The following is a 20,120-nucleotide window of genomic DNA, read 5'->3' as shown; positions in this document are numbered from 1 at the left end:
AACACATTTAAAAAAAAAAAAAAAAAAACCCATTGGAGATAAAAATCCACCCTCCCCCTGGCCCACATCCCACATGTCTGTGCTTCTCCCCCCACGAGGGCTCAGTGCTGCTGGGCCTCCTGCAGGAGCTTGAGTAGGGGGTCGTCGGCCCTGAGGGTGAAGGTCAATGAGCGCTGCTGATAGTGCTTGGGATTGCATTCCAGGTTCTCGATCACCTCAGCCAGCAGGTGAGCTCGCTCCACCCCCGAGCCGGGGGCTTCGAAGCCCAGGGCAGTGAAGTGCACGTGCAGGTGGTAGTAGGAGGGTAGGTAGTGCAGATACACACGCAGGCGGTCCCCCTTCACCTGGTAGCGCTGCAGGATGGCTGCCTGGGGAGAAGGGAGTGGCAGGAGAGGGGTCATGAGCTGCACACAAGCTGGCACCACCCTCATCTGGACTCTTCCTCCAGTCCTAATCCCCGACTGGCCTGGGACACCTGATGAAATCCCTCTGAACAGCTCTCTGCACACTGTCTGCTCCAGAGCCCTCAATCTTTCACTCTAGGAAACCAACAACTGCAGCAGACTCTGACTTGGCTCCCTACAGACGGGGCAGAGGTCTCGCTCTGAGTGCCCCAGCCCCGGGAATCTGGGCTGGTCCAGCACCTCCCAAGGACAGGCCAAGACTCCTGAGACTATGGGACTAGCCTGCCTCTGGATGACGTAAATCCTACAGTGGGTAGGAGAAATGCTTCATTCTCAGCACGGAACAGGGTGAGGCCTGAAAACAATGGAGGTGGGGAGGCGCTGAGCTAAGAACTTGGTGAGGGAGAAAGGGTGGGGCAAGGGCACGACAGGGGAGGGCTGCCCCACACAGACCCGGGATGTCTCAGGTGGGCTCCCCCTGCCTACATTCCTCCCCTCTTCAGGAGCCTCCAGGCTTGGAATGCAGAGGAGACTCTGGTCTCCACTGTGGAGGCCACAGGTGACTGGAAAGAGACCGGATCCAGTGGGCTCACCCCAAGCATCTCTGCAGCAGGATGAGAGAGGGACCAAGGCACCCAAAGGGCCTCTCGAGGTAAGCAGGGCCGACCCACCAGAGGCGGCCACCTGAGCTGCCAAGACAGGAGAAAGTGGGACTCTTTCTCATCTCCTCAAGAGGAAGACACCACTCTGCCCGCTGTACCCAGAGGTGGCATCAGGATAGAATGGAGTCACTCCAAAAGGCTCAAGGCAGCCAGGGAAGCAGAAGGAGAGAAGATGGGCCAGGGCCAGTGGCAGGGGAGCTGGGATCCAGGAGAATCCCTCCCTCCAGGCCTGCACTATGCTATGCGTGGAAAGGGGCAGGCCTCTGTCCTGGCTGGGCCTCCTGTGTCTGTCGGGCCTGGCGTGATGGCAGAACTTCACAACCCTGCCCCACAGAGGGATCACCTCCAGACTCAAGTGGTAAAGTGGCTTGCCCCCAGCCCTTCAGCTGGATAGGGTCAACATGGCAGGCCAGTCCACAACTCGACATTCTAGGCACTCATCCCCTGCCCCTGGGGCTTTTTAAAAATGTTCTTATAATCTCAATCAATTCATCATACATCCTAGATAAAAAGTATCCCAGGGGCCGGAGCTGTGGGGTAGTAAGTTAAGCATCCACCTGCAGCACCAGCATTCCATATGGGTGCCAGTTCAAGTCCTGGCTACTCCACTTCTGATCCAGCTCCCTGCTGATGGCCTGGGAAAGCAGTGGAAGAGGGCCCAAGTGCTTGGGCACCTGCACGCACGTGGGAGACCTGGAAGAAGCTCCTGGCTCCTGGCTTCAGATCGGCTCAGTGCTAACCGTTGCAGCCATTTGGGGAGTGAACTAGTGGATGGAAGGTTTCTCTCCCCCGCCCCCCCCTTTCTGTAACTCTGCCTCTCAAATAAATAAATCTTTAAAAAAAAAAAAAAAACAAAAAGAGTTTTAAGAGGGTCCCCATGACTGGCATCCAGAGAGAAGCCCCTTTCTAAGGTGGACTCTGGGAGGGTGAAGAGAGTAGCCCATGGAACACCCTGGAACCTCAGCACAACCCCTACGGGCTTCAACGCAGCTTAGAGAAGCAGCTCACCTGGCCTTCGTGGAGGATATTCCTGAGCAGTGGCAGGTGCTCTGGAGTCAGGTCCCGAAGTGATTTGATGCCCCGGCGATGGCAGATGGCGATCAAGTACAGGTCATCAAGCTGCATGGAGACAAAGAGGAAACCAGAGGGCAGTGCCCGGCTCAGCAAGGTACAGGGCCAGGGAAGTTGCCAACCCTGGAATCCCCCACCTAGTGAGGAAGCACTGACCCCTGAGGCCCACGTGCTGGCCACAGCTGATCAAGGAGGCCCCCAGCAGGACCAAGCCCCAGGCAATGTAGGTGTCCACGAGCCCAGGGAGAGCAGGACAATCTAAGGAACAGGTCTTCGTTATTCTTCCTGCTAGGGCATCAAATGAGAGGATCTATATATTCACTCTACAGGGCTGGGGGTGTGAGCAGGGAGCTTCAAGAAAGAACCAAGGATAATTCCTCCTCCACAAGTTTGCAGTCTAGTCCCATGCCCGTAAGAAACTCTGCTATGAGACACAGAGTGACCCAAGTTCAGGAGGAAGAAGGAAAGGTTCTGTCTAGCTGGCGCCATCCAGGGAGGCTCCTGGAGGAGAAGGCAGAGGATCTAGGTCTTGAAAAAGAGGTAGAGTTTGGGGGCTGGAGCTGTGGTGTAGTGGGTAAAGCCGCCACCTGTGGTGCTGGCATGCCATATGGGTGCTAGTTTGAGTCCTGGCTGTTCCACTTCCAATCTGGCTCTCTGCTATGTCCTGGGAAAGCAGTAGAAAATAGCCCACATCCTTGAGTCCCTGTACCCACGTGGGAGACCTGGAAGAAGCTCCTGGGTCCTGGCTTTGGATTGGGGCAGCTCTGGCCATTGCGGACATCTGGAAAGTAAACCAGCAGATGGAAGACAGATTTCTCTCTCTCTGCCTCTCTGAAATTCTGCCTTTCAAATAAATAATCTTAAAAAAAGAAAAAAAAAAAAGAGGTATTGTTTGGAGAAAGGACATTTGGTATAGGGAATAGTGAGAGCAAAGGCTCCAAGTCAAGAATGTGGAGAGTAAGCAACTGGACCTGTCTGGGGTTGGAGGCACACAAACGGGGACAGGGGATGTGAGGGATGGAAGGGGAACCTGGGGCCAGCTCAGCGGTGAGCACCACTGGGGAGGTTAATGCTCTTCCTCTATCTCAAAGGGGTCATGGGAGGTCCTTCCTGCTGTCCTTCCTGAAAACAGCCTGGCTGAAAACCTGGAGGTCACAACAATGCAAAGAGCCAGAGTCAACAGGATTCTGTGCCAGAGAGCAAATGAACTCTTCCTCTTGCCCAGAAAACTCTCCCACACCCTCCCTGCTCACCCAAGCCCCGGCTCTGCCTGGTTATCATACCCACATGCCAGGCAGGCCCCTGATTCCAGGGCTCCAAGGGACAAGGTATACGGAGAATCCAGCAGTGCGCAGCGCAGTTCTGCAGTCTTAGCTTCTGGCTTCCTTGCGAAGACACTCTGGGAACCATGAGCCACCCAACGAAATCCTCAGGGGTCTCAACTTAAAAAACTGCATATGACTGCTGATGGCCCCCATGTCATTCTCTTCACACTACAGAGCTGTAAGAATCGGAGCTCTGTGCCGCAGTGCAGCTCACGGACAACCCCAGCATTACGGCTGAGCTGCACCACAAAGTCTCCGTCTTGCCCCCACGTCCCTCTAGACTCTCCCTCCTCAAGGCCTGTGCTCAGCAGATTTACTCTCTCACCAGCATGGAGTCTAAGAAGAAGCCAGGAAAAAGAGTGCTCCAACTTGGGATATGCACCCCAAATCTACCAGAGGTAGATTTCCAGCTGCCCGATGTGTCCCCATCACAGGGCTCCCTGTTAATAGTAACATTTCTTTTAGATGAGGTCAGCTGACAATCTCTAACGGGACATTAAATCACAGCTCTGGGCTGGCACTGTGATGTCGCAAGCTGCTGCCCGCGATGCCGGCTTTCCACAGGGGTTCCAGTTCAAGTACTAGCTGCTTTATTTCCCATCCAGCTCTCTGCTAATGCACCTGGGAAAGCAGTGGAAGATGGTAGAAGTCCTTGGGCACCTGCACCCATGTGGGAAACCCAGATGAAGCTTCTGGCTCCTAGTTTTGGCCTGGACCAGTCCCGGCCACTGTGGCCATTTGCGATGTGAATCAGCAGATGGAAATCTCTGTCTCTGTAACTCTGCTTTTCAAATAAATAAAATAAATCTTTAATAAATAAATAAATCACATCTCTGCTCCACTGGCATGGAATGAGACATGGCACCTATGCTGCATGTTGGCTCACAGTGATGGGTTCATGCTGTGTGAGGGAGAAACAAGAAACCATTCTTTCACACTAGACACAAGCCAAGAGTTCCTGCAAGCAGCCCAGGGGCCTCATGGTCCAGAGCAATCATCTGAGAAGACCTGGACAAGGGACAGGCAAGGGTCTCTCTCAGACTGGCACCCCAGAAGGGGAGACAGACACCATCAGTCTCTTTTCCCAAGACAATATAGTAAAATCAAGGTTACAGTTTCCTGACAAGGGGCAAGACAGAGAATGGCTAGCATTGGAGTGCCACCCCTGACCTCTGGAGTGATGCAAGGGGAGAGTACCTCATGCCAAACAGCTTCAACTCTGTGAACTAGAAGGGTATGTGTGTTGACGTACACACATACACACATGTTTATATGAGGGTACTTAACAGGTGCAAAAAACATGAAAAGGTAAGTTTATTCTGATGCAAACATTTTAAAGCCCATGCACAGAGTTTTCATAATACACATGTCCCATGAATTTCTGAAGGCCCCTCATATATGCAATATGCAACAGTGACCCCTGGAAGGAGAGACTAAGAAATAGCAACAGTGGTTGTTTCAGGGGGAGGGGCATAGAGAATGGCGGGGTGAGGGAATCACTTTCACCGCAGATTCCCTGTACGATTTTCACTTTCCCATGTATTAACCACGCATGTATTAAGTGCATGTGTTAACCATGACAGAACAAATGAAAAAAGAACACATAGGTGGTCTGTGAGGCGGAGGAACCAATGTTACCATCCAAGGGAAGGCCCTGGATAACAGCCTGCTGAGTGGCTGGGAGGACAAGCAATGGACAGGCTCTCTAATGCAGGGCCATCGGTTTGGGGGCAGCAAGCCCATACTTCTAGAAGTGGCAGGCAGGGATTCAAGGCAGGCTAGGAAGGTTCCACAAAGCACAGGCCAGCACACCTCCCAAAGACAAAGAACAGAAGCATGGGCGTGACCTGTCTCCCGCTGCACACACTGCCAGATGCTAATGGAGCTATTGAGATCCCCGCTGTCACAGATCAAGGATTCCGTCACAGATCAAGGATTTGAGGCACTGAAATGCAGCACCATCAAAAGACAAGCAGGAATTAAGCAAAGGTTGTTGAGCAAAGTGGCAAAGTCTGACATTTAAACACCAAACACAACCCTTGAGGGCAAGTACCTTCAGCTGGATGACTGGGAGCCCACGGCAGTTCCGTTCCGGAGCCCTTCCTGTTTTAAAATGGGCCTCTGAGCAGTCCACTGGCAGGCCAGGCAGATGCTCACCAGCACCAGGTAAGAGGACCATGGGTTTCCCTCCTCAGGGCATCAAGGGCTTCACAAAAAGTCCCTCTCTGCTGTCCCTCCATGGCCCTCAGACCACCAACCCCCTGCAATCTCAAGTTCTTCCGACCCCACACCCCTACGTCCCAGGACCCAGGGTCTCAGGTGCAGGGCTGCCTGGAAACAGAGTGGGGTCTGCAGAGCAGTGATGGGGCCTGCTCCCAGGGCTTGATGGTGGCCTGGGTAGGGACTCCTGCTGCAGGGGAAGGAGAGGGTGGGTGCAGGTGTTTGCTCAGCCTCCCTCACCACAACACCCCACATGCGGGTCTTCTTTGATGTTACCTGGCTGGAATAAATCATCACTCCATGCTGCAACTTCTGGAAACTCCCTTAAGCTCCCTACACCCCCTCAGGCCGGGTGTGGAACACCCAGGTGCCTCTTTCTGAGAGCAAGGTAACACCCACTCCCCTGGAGCTTCTGACCAAGGCTTGTTCTGGGGCAGCGGAATGGCATTGCTAGAAAGCACAAGTTCAAAACTAAGCAAACTGCAGGTGAGTTCAGATCAGGACCTGAAGGCCTCAGAGCAGGCCACAGCCCAGAGAGCAAGGGGCCCTCCCTGGAGAAGCGCAGAAACAGGCCCACCTAGGGTAGAACAGTACACCTGAGCCCAGACTACTCCAACAGCATAATCAGGGGGCGAAGGCGTTGCCTTCCCAGCGCCTCCCTGCTCCAATCTGAATGGAACACTCTGTCATAGGGGCTGCATTTCATTTCTGACACTCTCAGGGCATAAAGGAGCCCATAGTAAGTTACAGCTTTGGGTTATAAGGGAGAGAGGAGGTGCAGAGGATGCCTCTAAAACCCGCTCCTCAGATGGTTAGGAGAGGCAGAGTGCTTGGAGGTCAAGCTCAGGCTGGGCAGGGGACTCCTCAGGTCAGTAGGCACGGTCCCTGCCTGCCAGTGCTTCAGAACACAGGCCTGCACAGATCTGTGGCCATCGAGGGGACAGGAACAATGCAGGCCAGGTGCTGCTGGAACCAAGGTGGAAACTCAAACTGCCTGGCTCATTAAGGAACGGTCAAGTTGTCACAGATGCAGACAGCACCCTGTTTCATGTCTTGGGTGAGATCTGAGCCACCAAGGGCTGCGAATGAGCCATCAGAGCACATGCATTTGAGTATAATGGGTGCTGTCAGCCAGGAGCTCAGGCTGCCTCCTGCTGGGTAATTATGATCCATTTAGAGAGAGGGAGAGGGGTCCGCGTGGGAAAGAAGGGCATGCTGGGGGTGGTGCACAGCGACCTGGAGCAGGGGGTGCTCCAGTGGGCCACCTTTACCTGCTGTTGGTTCCACTTGAGGTCGGGGATGAGGACAAAGCCATCCGAGGGATCTGGGTTCTCAAAAACAATCCGGTCGGCTTCAGCTTTCTTGTCGAGAATGTTGTATACCCACTGAAAGGAGGGAAGAGATGGCTCACAAATCCACTCAGCACCCCTCAGGAGATGCCCCAAACTGGCCCAGGTAAGCTCTCTGGCCCTTCCAGGAAGGACAAGAGAGCCAGAAATGGCCACCAAGCTCAGGGCATCAACACTCAGGCAGTCCTGGTCCCAAGCATCTGCCATTGTGGGTCCAGCAGAGACTCCCCTCATTCCCACAGCTGACACTTCGCCATCACAGTTGTCACGGGGCTTCTGCTGACTGGAGTGGCCCAGGCTCTGGAGGGCCTTCCTGACTGGCATGGTTTGCACACTCTGCTCTGTGTTCACGGGCCTGGTCTGCACCTACCCTCCCAGGCAGCGGACCCCTCTATGGCCCACAGGACTTGAGCAGGGTGGACACCATGGACCCTGATTGACTTTACTCAGAACTTCGGGGCAAAGACAGCTTGGGAGGCAGAGGGCAGAGAGGTTTCTTCCCGCAAAGGGAGGCAGCGGCCCACTGGGGCCATGAGAGCCTTTGGGTTCTAGGAGTTAAGGTGTGCGGGCTTCTGACCCTGCAGTGAGGCAGCCATCAGCAGTCTCAGCTGACACAGGCCTCATACCAAAAAGCAGAACTGAAAGCCAAGTGGAGATGGAGGCCTCCTGAAGACTTTCGTGGTAACAGGGCTTGTGGCCCATACACCACCCTCTGGTCAATGGCTCTCGACAGTCCTCAGAAGAGCCTTGCCCAGGTCCTGGGGGAACCCCTGAGGATATCACTTTACAGTTAGTATCCTGGGCAGCCCTTCTGAGGGGGCCAGACTGCAGGCAGGGGAAGCTGAGCAGAGATCAGGGCTCGCAGTGCTCAAACCCAGTGCCTCTGGTGTTCTCCTTCCTACACAGCCCCTGGTAAGTGTAAATCCCTTCCAGGTGACCTCTCTCCCAGCATCCCAGAGAGAACCTGCTGAGAAAGCAGAGAGGGGTGTGGCTGGGTCTCACTGCTGACCCTTCTTCCCCCAAGCTCACTGACTAGGGAAGCAAGGCATCAGCACAATGACTGCCATGTCCCCCTCCTGGTCCCAAAGGCCAGGGCAGGGAGCACTGGCTTGGGGTCTGTATGTGCCCTACACTGGGCCTGGAGGCCTGATATGTGGCACTGTGTCCTCAGCCCTCTGCTGGGACAGAGCGGAGGAAACCAAGGGCATCACCCTGGAACCTCTGGGCCTCCAGACCCCTGCGCAGACCCACAGGCCAGTCATAGTGTGGCCCGCCCAGTGCCAAAGAGTCCTTCCCAAGAAGAATGTGGCTGAGCTCCTTCCAAGGAGGGAGCTGGCAGACACCCACAGCTGCTTCCTCACGTAGTGCGGGGGGCAGAGCCGCACACACCTGGCAGGCTGCGACTTGTCCACAGAGGCATTTCCCGTCTGCCTGACCTAAGTAGAGCCCTCCAGAGCTGTGCTGCAGGGGTGGGGAGGGAGAACAGTGGGAAGCTGACTGGCAGCCTCCCAGTAACTGAGGGGAGAGGGGGTGGTGGCAATGCCCCATGGAGACCCTGGGCACCCTGTGAGCAGTACTTCCAGCCCATCCCCTGCCCATAGGGGAGCAACCCCTCAGGCAGGGAGCAGTGGGTGGTATCAGAGAGCAAGTGAACAGGCTCTGGAGCTCAGTGACTGCTTTCTTCTCCAAGCCTCACCACTGATGAGCTGTCACTCTGGGCAAGCAACCAGATCCTCCCCTGCAAACTGGGGCTGATGAGACCCAAGGCATGGACTGTGGCGAGGCTCTTCAGTGGGACATGCATGAGAGAGCAGCTGGCTCAGAGCCCAGCACAGGGGAGACTCCCTGCAAGTGATAAAAGTGCTCAAAAAGGGGATGACAACAGGACAGGTCACTGAAGACTCTGCGACCAACTGTGGGCAGGAAAGAGCGGGGATGAGAGCAAAGGGCACATGAAGCTGGGGCGGGGTAACCCCAGGAAGGTACGAGGATGGAAGAGGAGCCTCACTCTGGGCCACTGCGTAGCTGCAGTGATGACCCCACCTTGAAGGTAAGGACGGAAGGAAAAGCAGTTCACCTGCTCACACGACCCTAACCCTGGGAATCTCCCAAACCCTGGGCCACGGCACACCCTGTCTCCTTGGAGAGGCCTCCTGATGAGTGGCCAGGACCTGCACCCACAGGAAGTTTCAAGGCCAGAAGCTCAGATAAGGAAGGCAAAACAAGGGCACTGAATTCACACAAATCACAGAGGGCCAGGTAACGGAAGTGCCACCACCTGGAAGCAAGCCCAGGAGACTCACCAGCCCTGCTGACAACGGGGCAGTGGTGGGAACGCCAACGGCTTTCCAGAATGTGCCTGGTTAGACTGCAGGAAGTGACGCCGGCAACTCCTCTAGACCCTGCCTTCCCCCGCTTACTTCCCACAGGAACTCTGCACCTTCTTCACTCCTCCTGTCCTCACTCTGCTCACCTGCCTGGCTTCTCTCCTTTGGACATGCCTCCCGGGTGTCTGGGTTCTGACCCCCGGAACTGCCACCTGGGCATGGGCAATGGTAGCTACCCCTCTGAGGCCTATTCTGTGCTGGGAACACGAATAGTCAGAACAGAACACAGTATTTCTCCTAACTTCCACAACGATGCAAGGAAGGAGGTGCTGTATGTCTCATCTTCCAGACAAGGAACTTGGGCTCATTTGTTAAGACAATGTCAACTGTTCTCAGCAGAATGAGAACCGAATGCTGCCCCAATGCTGATTCCCAAAGTTATGGTTCAAAAATGGACACTTTTAGCCATGCGATCTCAAAGGCTTGAAACCCAGATACCCTACTTTTTTTTTTTTTTTTTTAATTTGACAGATAGAGTTAGACAGTGAGAGAGAGACAGAGAGAAAGGTCTTCTTTTCGTTGGTTCACCCCCCAAATAGCCACCACGGCCAGAACTACGTCGACCTGAAGCCAGGAGCCAGGTGCTTCCTCCTGGTCTCCCATGCAAGTGCAGGGTCCAAGCACTTGGACCATCCTCCACTGCACTCCCAGGCCACAGCAGAGAGCTGGCCTGGAAGAGAAGCAACTGGGACAGAACCCGGCACCCATATGGGAGGCCGGCGCCGCAGGTGGAGGATTAACCAAGTGAGCCACAGCGCCGGCCCCCACCACATTTTTTATGGGGAAGTTGATCAGTACCTCAAATTTGAGGAACTATCGTGCCTCAGGCTGAGAGTACAGACACTGGGGCCAGGCTGCCTTTGAGGCCTGTCTCCAGATCAACTGTGAAGACAAAATGAAGTGATGCACACAGAATGCTGAGAATAGTTCCTGGCACCTAGCAAGTGTTCAGTAAGTTCCAAACAGAACTCCCTGTCTTCTATATTATCCCATTCCTCCATGCATGTCCCCTGTCAAGTTTAGCAAATGATCCTCCTATCCACCCAGTACCCACACTGGGCTGGGAGGCAGCCCACAATTTCCCTGCCTCTCCAGATCAACCAGTTTCTTTTTCTTCCCTTCTCTCTCCCTCTTTCTAGATTTATTATTTATTTGAAAGTCAGAGATAGAGAGAAAGAGATCTTCCATGCACTGGTTCACTCCCCAGATGGCCACAATGGCCAGGGCTAGCCAAGCTGAAGCCAGGAGCCAGGAGCTTCACTGGAGACTCCTATGTGGGTGACAGTGTCCCAAACACTTGGGCCACCTTCAGCTGCTTTTCCAAGGCCACTAGCAGGAAGTTGGATGGGAAGTGGAGCAGCCACTTTTACCCACTATGCCACAACACCAGCTAGTCTGTAAGCACAGTCCAGCCCTGTTCCAGAATTCTTCCCTGCTGTCCCTACCCTGGTTTAGACCCGTGCTGGTTTTTACAGTGTTCCTGCTTTACTCTCATGTCACCCGCAACCGAGCCTGTAAATCTGACCATGTTACATGTTTCTTTGTTTTCTTAGATATATTTTTATTTGAAAGGCAGAGTTCCAGAGACAGAGGGTGACACAGAGAAAGACAGGTCAGCATCCACTGGTTCACTCCCCAAATAGCTGCAATGGCTGCAGCTAGGCCAGGCCAAAGCCAGGAGCCAGGAGCCAGGAGCCAGCTTCTTCTGGGTCTCCCATACGGGTGCAGGAGCCCAAGCACTTGAGCCATCTTCTACTGCTTTCCCAGGTGCATTTGCAGGGAACTGGGTTGGAAGTGAGCAGCCAGGACTCAAATGAGCACTCTTATTGGATGCTGGTGCTGCAAGTGGTGGCTCTACCCATATGTGTGGGTGCCCCTGTCACACCAGATTTCTTACAGCTCCCCAAGTAACTCAGAGGATTCCAGCTCTCTGTGCTTCCAGACTTGCTCTTCCCTCCGTTTTGTCCAGCTAATAGACTTCTACTGGTACCTAAAGACCCAGGAGAGGGTCCTCTTCCTGTGAAGCCCTAACCAACTGAGCTGGTCATTCAGCTTCTGCAGCACACGTATAGTTCCCAAAGACCACCAGAGTGCTTATGCCAGTACTGCAATTGTCCATCTACATGTTTCTTGGCCCTGTCAAGACTGGGGGCATAGGGACTGGCGCTGTGGCTCACTTGGTTAATCCTCCGCCTGAGGCGCCGGCATCCCATATGGGCACCAGGTTCTAGTCCCGGCTCTCTGCTGTGGTCTGGGAAGGCAGTGGAGGATGGCCCAAGTGCTTGGGTGCCTGCACCTGCATGGGAGACCAAGAGGAAGCACCTGGCTCCTGGCTTCGGATCGGCGCAGTTCCGGCCATAGCAGCCATTGGGGGGTGAACCAACGGAAGGAAGACCTTTCTCTCTGTCTCTCTCTCTCACTGTTTAACTCTATCTGCAAAATAAAAATAAATAAATAAAAAGACTGGGGGCATCTCTGAGGATGCATGACCTTGGTGACCCTCCAGAGCCCAGCACAGGGCCCACACAGTGCATGCTCAGTAAATACAAAGGCTGCTCATGCGCTTGTTAGAAACAGCCAAGAAGGAACACAAGAATGCTTCTTTCAGCAATTGGTAGAGCAGTGGAGTTTTTATTTTCCAATGGAACTGCATAAAAATTGTGTGTAGTGACATACACCCTAGCCACACAACTACTGTCAGGCTTCCTTTTTAATGCCAAATATGTACAACCACAACAGCACACATGTTCCAAGACATTCCTATAAGATTCTGAACAGCAAAAGCTATCTAGAAACATGGAAACATATGCAGGTAATTCAAAAAGTTCATGGAGGGGCCGACGTTGTGACATAGTGGGTTAAGCCTCTCCCTGCAACACCGACATCCCATTTGGGCACTGGTTTGAGTCCTAGCTGCTTCACTTTCGGTCCAGCTCCCTGTTAATGTGCCTGGAAGAGCAGTGGAAGATGGCCCAAGTCCTTGGGCCCTTGTACCCAAGAGGGAGAACTGGATGAAGCTCCTGGCTTCGGCCTGGCCTAGCCCCAGCCATTGCAGCTATTTGAGGAGTGAACCAGCAGATGGAAGGTCTCTCTCTCTCATTCTCTAACTTTGCCTTTTAAATAAATAAAATAAGTCTTTAAAAAAAAATTCATGGGAAGGGGTGGGCATTAAGTCACTACTTGGGATGCCTGAATCCCATATGGGAGAGCTTGGGTTCAAGTTCCAACTCAGCTTCTGATCCAGCCTCCTGCTAATGCACACTGGAGGCAGCAGTGATGGCTCAAGAACTTGGGTCTGTGCCACTTACATGGAGACCCAGATGTAGTTGCAGGCTCCTGAACTTGGCATGGTCCAGTCCCAGCTGTGGCAGGCATTTGGGGAGTGAACCAGCACACAGGAAATCTCTGTCTTTCAAATAAATAGAAAGCACATAAAACAAACAAAGAAAAAAACCTCATGGAAAATGGAATTAAAAGTTTATTTTGGTACAAAAAAATTCAAATCTATGCCTAGTTTTTAAAAATACATATTTTTCCACAACCTTTTTAAAAACTCCTCATATACCTAGATTTCACAATTGTTTGGCACCAAAATAAAGTCATCTTTTAACTCCACTTTCCACAAACTTGTTGAAATGCCCTAATATTTCTTTTCCACATAGAACACAAAACAAGTGATAGGATTTTAAAAGCAAAATAAATAAATAAAAATAAAAATTAAGCCTGCTTAAGCCAGAAGAAACTTGTGCAAATGATACACAGGGATCCATGGATAACAATGGGGCTAGCCTTACCCACAGAGAACAGGGCTGTCAGAACACTGGCCTCCGGGGGAAACGGCATTCTCACAGGCCCTGCCAACTTTCCTCCCCTTACTCCTCTGGGTACAATCCAAGCTGCAGCACCCTCACTCAGTCCTCCCTTCTTCTGCGTCCAGGAGCAATGGCTGTGACCTCCCGGGTCAGATCACTCTCCACCAGGGAGAGCAAATTCAGGGAGAGTAGGTGGCAAATGGTGCAGAGAGCAAGGGTAAGCAGTGAAGCCTTCCCTCCAGTGAGAGCCAGGGAGTGGGCAAGAAAATGGCTCACCAATAAGCATCAATCATACTTAACTCTGAGTATGCACATGGGGCCAATTTCAGGCAGAGGCTCTGACTGGCACTGGGCCTAGGCTCAGGAAGATGTCAGAATCCGAGCTAAATGGCCTTTTATCTGGCCCAGCTGGAAGGTGCTGCCAGTCACTGAATGGAGGCCCTGCTCCAAACAAACCCCAGGGACAGTAGGGCCCTGCCTCTTTACTCTGACCCTGAGCTGCTGCAGGCTGCTCTGCTGTTAGTAAAAGCAGGACTGGGCTTGGCCTAACCCAGCATCCGTCTTCACCTCTGGCGAGGGCTACTGCAGAACAGATGCAAATCTTCTGATGGCCTGGACTCCTCTGAGACTCCCAGACAGCCTCAGTGCCATGCCCGTGTACCCCAGGTGCGGCCTAGGACCAGAGCCAATCCCCTTCTCCATGAAACCCTCTTCAACCATTCCATAGTAAATGGCACCCAGCCCAGCCTAGGACTGTCCATGGCTCTGACCCTGTGCCTTTTTCTCATGCACTCATACTCTCACCTGTCATAGAACTCCTTAGATCCCTGTACTGATTCTGAACAGAGGCAGCTCCACTGTGCCCCATACTGTGCCCCGCTGCCTGGCACAGTGCCTGGCCTGAAAAGAACCCAGTAGATGCTTGCAGGAAAAGAAACCAGCCATGGGAACAGCACTTTGCATGTGAGATACGACAGCCAGTCACCTGAATGCTGAGGCTCTGGGACTCCAGGTAGGGTAAGGTAACATTCTTGTAGTCCTCTCCTGTCTCCCGGACCAGGTGCAAGTCCTGGCGCAGGTACTTCTGAAGGTGTTTCTCTGTGGCAGGGTAGACCACGGTCGTCTTTATGTCTGCAATGACAACACAGCCCATGACTGGGAAAGCAGACCCCATTTGCCATGCAGTCTGTTACACTCCCTTTCAACTCTCACCCGGGCTTTGATCCTTGACAAGGGGAGTCAATGGCCAAAAGGTCTCAGCACTGAGAATCCACTCCCATGAGGACCTCATGCCACGAAACTCGTGAGCTGAGCCACACACATGACCTGGAATGCAAGGCTTTCAACGAAGGGTCGCAGGCCCCTTATCACTCTAACCCTTGCCCTTCCTCCTTCCTCCATCTTCCAGGCACAGGAAGGAAGGTCCTTAACTCTTCTCATGTCCCACACATCTAGGAATGTGGCTTTCTGAACTCAAAGGTGAAAATGTGGTTTGAAACATAGGAGTCCTCCCACAAGGAGGGGCAGCACAGCATAGGGGTTCAAGCCATGGATTCTGGGGCCACAGTGTTTTGAGTTCAAGTCCTGGTCCGCTCCCTCCTCACCTCAAGTTGGGACCATGGCCCTGAGAGCTCGGTCCAGTTATTTAACCTTTCTATGCCCCGATTTCCTCATTGCCAAATGAGGATAGTCATAACTCTTATGTCAGAAGGATTAAGTGAGGTAATTACCTGTGAAGCACTGGGAACAATGTCTGGCACACCTAAGTGCTGGCGAGTTTCATCCAAGGTTTCTCAACCTCTGCACCACTGCCACCATGGCCTGGGTCACTCTGTGCTGCAGGGCCGCCCTGTGCATGCAGGATGTTGAACAGCAACACCTTCCCCAGAGCTCTGACAATCAAACATACTTCCAGACATTGCCAATGTCCCCGTGGGACAAAACTGTCTCTGGCTGGGAATCAATGTTTTTGTTTGTTTATTTGTTTAAGATTTATTTATTTGAAAGACAAAGTTACAGAAAAGTATAGGCAGAGAGAGGGAAGAGATATATATATATAGAGAGATCTTTCATCTGCTGGTTCACTCCTCAAATGGCTACAATGGCAAGAGCTGGACTGATCTGAAGCCAGGAGCCAGGAGTTTCTTCCAGGTCTCCCACACGGGTACAGGGACCCAAGCAAAAGGGCCATCATAAACTGCCTTCCCAGGCCATAGCAGAGAGCTTGATCAGAAGTGGAGCAGCCGAGACTCGAAACAGCGCCCATATGGGATGCCGGCACTGCAGGTGACAGTTTTTACCTGCTACACCACAGCACTGGCCCCAGGAATCACAGTTTTAATTAGAAGGAATCTTTACAGTTTTCCTAAACAGATTCTGTGCTAGTGTTCTGGCCCAACAACACCTGGTTTGGGTTAAGTCTTTTCCCTATTTTAAATAACATCTGGTACATTACTCTAACATTTATACAGGGCTTCTACACGGATCTTGTGGCAGGAAAGGAAAATGGTGCTTCAAAGTCAGTGGGGATGTTTCTCCAAAGACCCACTCCCCCTGTGCAGCCTCCCCGGGACTCAGATCTGCTCTTCCAAGGAAACCCACGAAGGTAGAAGCCTGGAAGCTGTTTCACAGCCCAGGAAATCCTCATATTCACCTACATAGCCCAAGATCTGGCAAAGAACCCCCCACCTACACTTTCAGATTTAGTCTGAGGATGTAGATGATTCAACCTCACTTTCTAGGTAAGTGGAAAGGGCTGACGAAGATTGAAAGACTTATCCAGCCCTATGCTGTGGGGTGTGGCAGAGGCAAGACCAGAGCCCAGGCTTTCTTACCCCACAGTGGACGCTCCTTCACCTCCGCGGCCTGGTGGGGATGCACCAAGGTGACACAGCAAGCACAGGACTCCTGGTGAGCGGCTGGTGTCCCAGCCCAACATGCTCCAGGGGCAAGGCAGCATGGTGGGAAAACACAGGCTGTGGACCCATGCTGGCCATGACCTCCCTCACTGCCCTGTGACTGCCTCTCAGGGTCTGAGTTTCCTCACTGGTTAAAGGGTAGTCATACAGTCTGCCTCAGTGAGTTAACATTAAAGAAAACATGTTATCTGAATCAGCAGAGGTGTTAAATAAACATCGCACCAAGCTCTAGGAATCCCTGCCTCCATCCCCACAAAAGACACAATGGCCAGCTCACAACCCTGCAGGCAGGCAGCAGCTTCTTACTCTTCATTGCTTCCTAACAGGCCAGGGTAGAGGCCTAGCACAGCAAGACCCCAAGAAGGAGTAGACTGTCTGAAATAGATAGAGTGAGGCCCCTGCAGTGGATGTGGGGAAAATCCCATGCAACCTGCAGAGGAGCCTGGAGATGAGAAAAGGTAGCTTGGAGCCAATCAGTCTGGGTCTGACCTCTGCCACACACTTAGAAGCTGTGTAAACCTGGGCAAGTGACTGACTCTGTTACTGTTCTCTTCACCTATGCATCTGGGAGTAATAATAACAGCACCTATCCTGCTGTCGGTTGGTGGGAGATGGAAAGCGTTGAGAGAAGTGCCACACAAAAAGCAGAGAACCTCAGCAAAAGCTATTACTCTCACTGTTGCTTTAGTTGCCTGGCTTGGGCTGCAGAGGAAGCTGAGGCAGTGGACTCCCCCGGAGTGGGGAGATGGCTGGGAACAACTGCAAAATCACATCAGAGAATAGTCTAACTGCTGGCAGTGGACACACAGCCCTGGGGCACTGCTGGGGGCTCCTGGATGTTCCAGATCAGAAAGCCATGGGATCAGTGTGCACGCTCTCATGTGTCTGCCTAGGCTTGTCCAAGATCTGCCCCAGCCACCCAGGGTGTCAGGGAAACAGGCACCTCTCCAAGCCAGCCCCCGCTCCTTGTACCCTTGGCAGCCAGGAGAAAATCCAGAAGTCTGATGCTCCAATTGCTCACTTCCTGCCATCCTTCCTCCTTCCCTAAGACACCCCTGTCTGCACCTAGGTACCACACTGCACACTCCAAGGGCCCTCCTCAGAGCCCACCCCTCCTCAGGGCTCAGTTTCTCTCAGACCACGAGGGAAGCCCTGGCACAGTGGTGTCAGGGCCAGAGGCTGCCCTTTCAAACCATCGAATGCTCCGCCAGTATCCAGCTGTGGTCTGCAACGCCCTCGGTCACCTTGCCCTGCCTTCTCTCCAACAGCGTTCAGTGCCCCCACTTTCCATTGATGCCTTACTGCAGCTGGGCTGACTCTGCATGGTTTCATTACCTCACACCCGGCACCTGCCCACTCTGGGCCCTGTCAGAGTGGCTCCCACTGCCTAGCAGTCTGTCCCAGTGGGGAAAACACGTCCCTTGCTTGCCTCCCCCAGTTCTCTAAGGTCAGCAGCCCTAGCTAAAACAGCATCCTAACCTCATGGACTTGCTTTTTCTTCCCTTACCTGAGAGTGGAGTACAGGTTTAGTGCCTAACCACTCCTCCCCATTAGAGTCACTTCCAGGGAGACAGGCATTTGGTTTTTTAATCATTTATCCCAACACCTGGAATAGCACGTGGCATAGAGTAAGTACTCGGCAAACATTTACTGAACACATGAATCAATGGATCTTTTCAGACTTTAAACCTAGAACATTTTTGTCCCAAGTGGAATAAAACCCTTTGATAAAAATCAATACATTTCCTAACACTGAATTTACCATTGGCAGCCCCCAAATAAACCCTGGTGCTTTCCTTAATGCCCATCAAGATGCTGAGCTGTGGCTGATCTTTAGGAGGAGCTTGGTCAAGAGTCCATGACTGACCAACTCAAATCATCACTTTAAACTATGCTCGGGGACGGGACACACACACAGTCCCAACACTCCCTCTCCCCAGATTGCTTATTAACTACAAAGGGCAAACAAGTCATACCTCCAAGTGAGAGGCGGTGACATCACTCGGAACAGGACAAACCTACATGAACTGTCTCCTGATAGTATCTAATATTCTGGCTAAAAGTGTATAACCTGAACCCAATCGTAAGAAAATAACACCAAACCAAAATCCAGGAGTACTCTATAAAACTAGTGGCTTTGTAACTTTTCAAAAGTGTCAGATGAGCAGGATTTTGTCACGGTGGCTAAGAGGCTGGCTGGGACACCACATAGGATATGGGAGTGCCTGGGTTCAAGTCCCAGCTCTGTTCCGGATTCCACCTTCCTGCCAATGAGCATCCTGGAAGGCAGCATGGGATGGCTCAAAGGACTTGGGTAGTTGCCATCTTAGTGGGAGACTCTGACTGAGTTCCAGGTTCCTGGTTCTGGCCTGGCCCAGCTGCAGATATTGCCAGTGTTTGGGGAGTGAGATGGTGATCTCTCTTTCTTCATCTGTCTCTCAAATAAATAAACAATTTTTTTTAAAGGGTCAAGATTAGGAAAGACAAAGAAAGGCTGAGGAATTGCTCAGATCAAAGGGGACTAAGGAAACGTGACTAATGGGATTGGAGTAGATCCTGGATCCGGGAGGAGTCCTGCTTTACACAGTACTGAACAATCAGCACTGTTTAATAATGGATGCTATGTTATATAACAGTTTTGTGTAAATGTGCTCTCCTGAAGTCTGAAATTAATCACTGTATCCTTCTTTTCCCTAACCCTAGCCATAACGATTATTCTTCTATGTGTATGTGGCAAGAGAAAAAACAAATGTGGCCAAATGTTAACAATAGGTCAAACAGGACTAGTGTGAGGGAGTGCTTTGTACTACTCTCACAACTTTTCTGTAAGATTGACTTTTTTCTTCCTTTTTATTTATTTATTTATTTTTTAAGAAAAAGTTACAAAACCGTGTTGATACCTTGTGGAACCTCAGCTTGAATTGCTAATGGATACACGAGGCACTGTTCTAGACCCAAAACATGTATTAAGTTATTTATGCTTCAGGACCAAGTTGGGGTTTTATCACAACCCCATCTTACACACAAGGAGGCCAAGGCCCCACAGCTCTGTGTGGTGAAGCAACATCCTGCTCCCTTGGCACCAGCGCAGGGGCAGCTGGTGTGCCTCCACAGACCAGCAGATGAGGCTGACCACCTGCTCGGGTTCTTTCTCTGCCAAGGACAAGCAATACCTGCAACTCCTCTCCCCAGAAGCTTTTCTCTGTGGTTAGAAAAGCAAAGGGAAATTCCCCAACCCTGACCTCCTGCTGGCACTCTTACCCAAACAGCTGATGAGAACCCCAAGCCCCTCAAAACTCACCCCTTAACAACCTGTTAAGGGAACCACCCTGACACCCCTTACAAAGTTCCTCCTACCCGCCATGCTTTCAAAATTTTTATTTATTTTCATTTCATTTTATTTGAAAGGCAGAGAGAGCAAGAGAATGAATGAATCTTCCATCGATTGGTTCACTTCCCAAATGCCAACAGCCAGGAACCAGAAACTCCATCTCCCAGGTGGATATCAGGGATCCAAGTATTTGAGCCATCACCTGCTGCCTCCCAGGTGCATATTAGCTGGAAGCTGGAATCAGAAGCAGAGGCAGATTGAAACCCAGGCACTCCTATATGGGATGCAGGCATCCCAAGCAGCATCTTAACCACCCATGCCAAATGCTCACCTCTATCACACTTTTTAAATTTGATTACATTTATAAATCAAGGTGTATTTATTTGCACACAGGTTAAAGAGTCAAATGACACTTGTGTTAAAGCTTTACTACTCCTCCCTGATCCTGACTTCCAGCTCCTCAAAGGTACTGCTTTCAATTCTTCCAGCCATTTCACTGTTTCTGTTCTGCGATCGTCCCTAATTGGGTCTTTTTTTCTTGTTCCTCCATGACCTTTCAGTTTTATTGCTGGTGAACTTACTGACCACCCATTATGGAGAACAGGGATTTTTTCTCTTTTCACCTGCGTTCTGCCGACCTT

General features: G+C 51.9%; 1 protein-coding gene across 1 annotated transcript in view; it reads right to left on the bottom strand.

The window, feature by feature from the left end:
• Positions 1–20,120, bottom strand: part of DCPS (decapping enzyme, scavenger) — a 47,577-nt gene continuing 27,457 nt past the window's right edge. The window contains exons 3-6 of the mRNA XM_062197327.1: positions 14,216–14,361; positions 6,954–7,067; positions 2,075–2,185; positions 1–368 (exon numbers count right to left, since the gene is read on the bottom strand). Coding sequence (XP_062053311.1) covers positions 102–368; positions 2,075–2,185; positions 6,954–7,067; positions 14,216–14,361 — 638 coding nt within the window. The 3' untranslated portion in view covers positions 1–101. The remainder of the gene's footprint in view (positions 369–2,074; positions 2,186–6,953; positions 7,068–14,215; positions 14,362–20,120) is intronic.

This window comes from Lepus europaeus, chromosome 7, assembly GCF_033115175.1.
Source record: "Lepus europaeus isolate LE1 chromosome 7, mLepTim1.pri, whole genome shotgun sequence".
Lineage (NCBI taxonomy): Eukaryota > Metazoa > Chordata > Mammalia > Lagomorpha > Leporidae > Lepus > Lepus europaeus.
Note: the sequence above shows the minus strand (reverse complement) of the source record. Positions and strands in the feature narration are given on the sequence as shown.